The 1030-nt window shown below is 47.6% G+C and overlaps 1 protein-coding gene across 3 annotated transcripts in view; it reads right to left on the bottom strand.

Moving 5' to 3' along the window:
- gli1 (GLI family zinc finger 1) overlaps positions 1-1030 on the bottom strand; it is a 46990-nt gene that overhangs the window by 11062 nt on the left and 34898 nt on the right. For 2 of the 3 annotated variants that reach the window (XM_012841136.3, XM_031567549.2), the window contains exon 2: positions 708-816. In XM_012841136.3, the coding sequence (XP_012696590.1) occupies positions 708-778 (71 nt within the window). In that variant the 5' untranslated portion in view covers positions 779-816. Of the gene's footprint in view, positions 1-707 lie in introns of all 3 variants that reach the window. The other variant, XM_042707781.1, reaches the window with a different exon arrangement.

Raw genomic sequence — 1030 nt, 5'->3', positions numbered from 1 at the left:
TCTCTTCTGCCTAATCCACCAGGCCTGGTGCCTCCCGCCTCTATCTGTGCCTTGCCTTTCTCTCCTTTTTCTCTCTGTTCGCCCTTTCTACCTTTCTCTCCCTCTCTAACTTTCTCTCTCTCTCTCTCTCTCTCTCTCTCTCTCTCTGTCTCTCTGCGTAACCTGAGTGGGTTGTGGGCAGTCATGCAGAGAGTAGCAGGGCCCTGGTCAGCCTGTAATTAGCAGCTGTTGGAGAGAGAGAGGGGCTGACACTGCACTCAACCTGGGTGGTTTTCTGAGGGGGGAGGAGCAGAGGCCTGGGCCCAGCTATCTCCACAATGGTTGCAAGACCAACCTGCTCTCTCTCTCTCTCTCTCTCTCTCTCTCTCTCTCTTTCTTTCTTTCTCTCTCTTTCTCTCTCTCTTTATTTCTCTCTCTTTCTCTCTTACAAGGTGGAGGGTGGAATTCATCCTCTCCACAGAGGCCATCTTCACTTCTCTCATGTGTCTCTGTTTAGCCTCGTCTGAGGCATCTCCATTATCATCCCGCCTGTTTGTCTGAAATACTCTAAGCTACCAGCTACAGTCACTGGAGACGAGAAACATGGGAGCTTTTCCATTTTTTTTTCTCCATTCGTTACTTGTTCGATTTTGGACCGTCATGATTCAACAGTGTGACCCTGAGTTATCAACTATCAAACACAATTGTGTTTGATCGTCTGAACTTACCCGCGTGACGGCTGGTTGGGAGCAGACTCATAGTGATACAGCCCATGATGTGGCTGCATGTCAACTGGCATTGGAACTCAGAACACTGCCGCTGGTGCACCCTCAAGCCCTGCGATCGCAAAAAAAAAAAAAAAACACACGAAACAGTCAAAATTAGGAGATCCATTAGACACACTTTATACTAGTTACCTTACAATTAGAGCAATTGTTCAGCGTTCACCAGTGCAGGTTATGCTGATAACAGTGTCTAAATGTTATTCTTTTATATGGTTTTGTGCTTATTAATCCAGGGGCAAGAGAGAGAGGGGGGGGGGGGGTAATCA

The sequence above is a fragment of the Clupea harengus genome, chromosome 5, assembly GCF_900700415.2.
Source record: "Clupea harengus chromosome 5, Ch_v2.0.2, whole genome shotgun sequence".
Classification (NCBI taxonomy): Eukaryota; Metazoa; Chordata; class Actinopteri; order Clupeiformes; family Clupeidae; genus Clupea; species Clupea harengus.
Note: the sequence above shows the minus strand (reverse complement) of the source record. Positions and strands in the feature narration are given on the sequence as shown.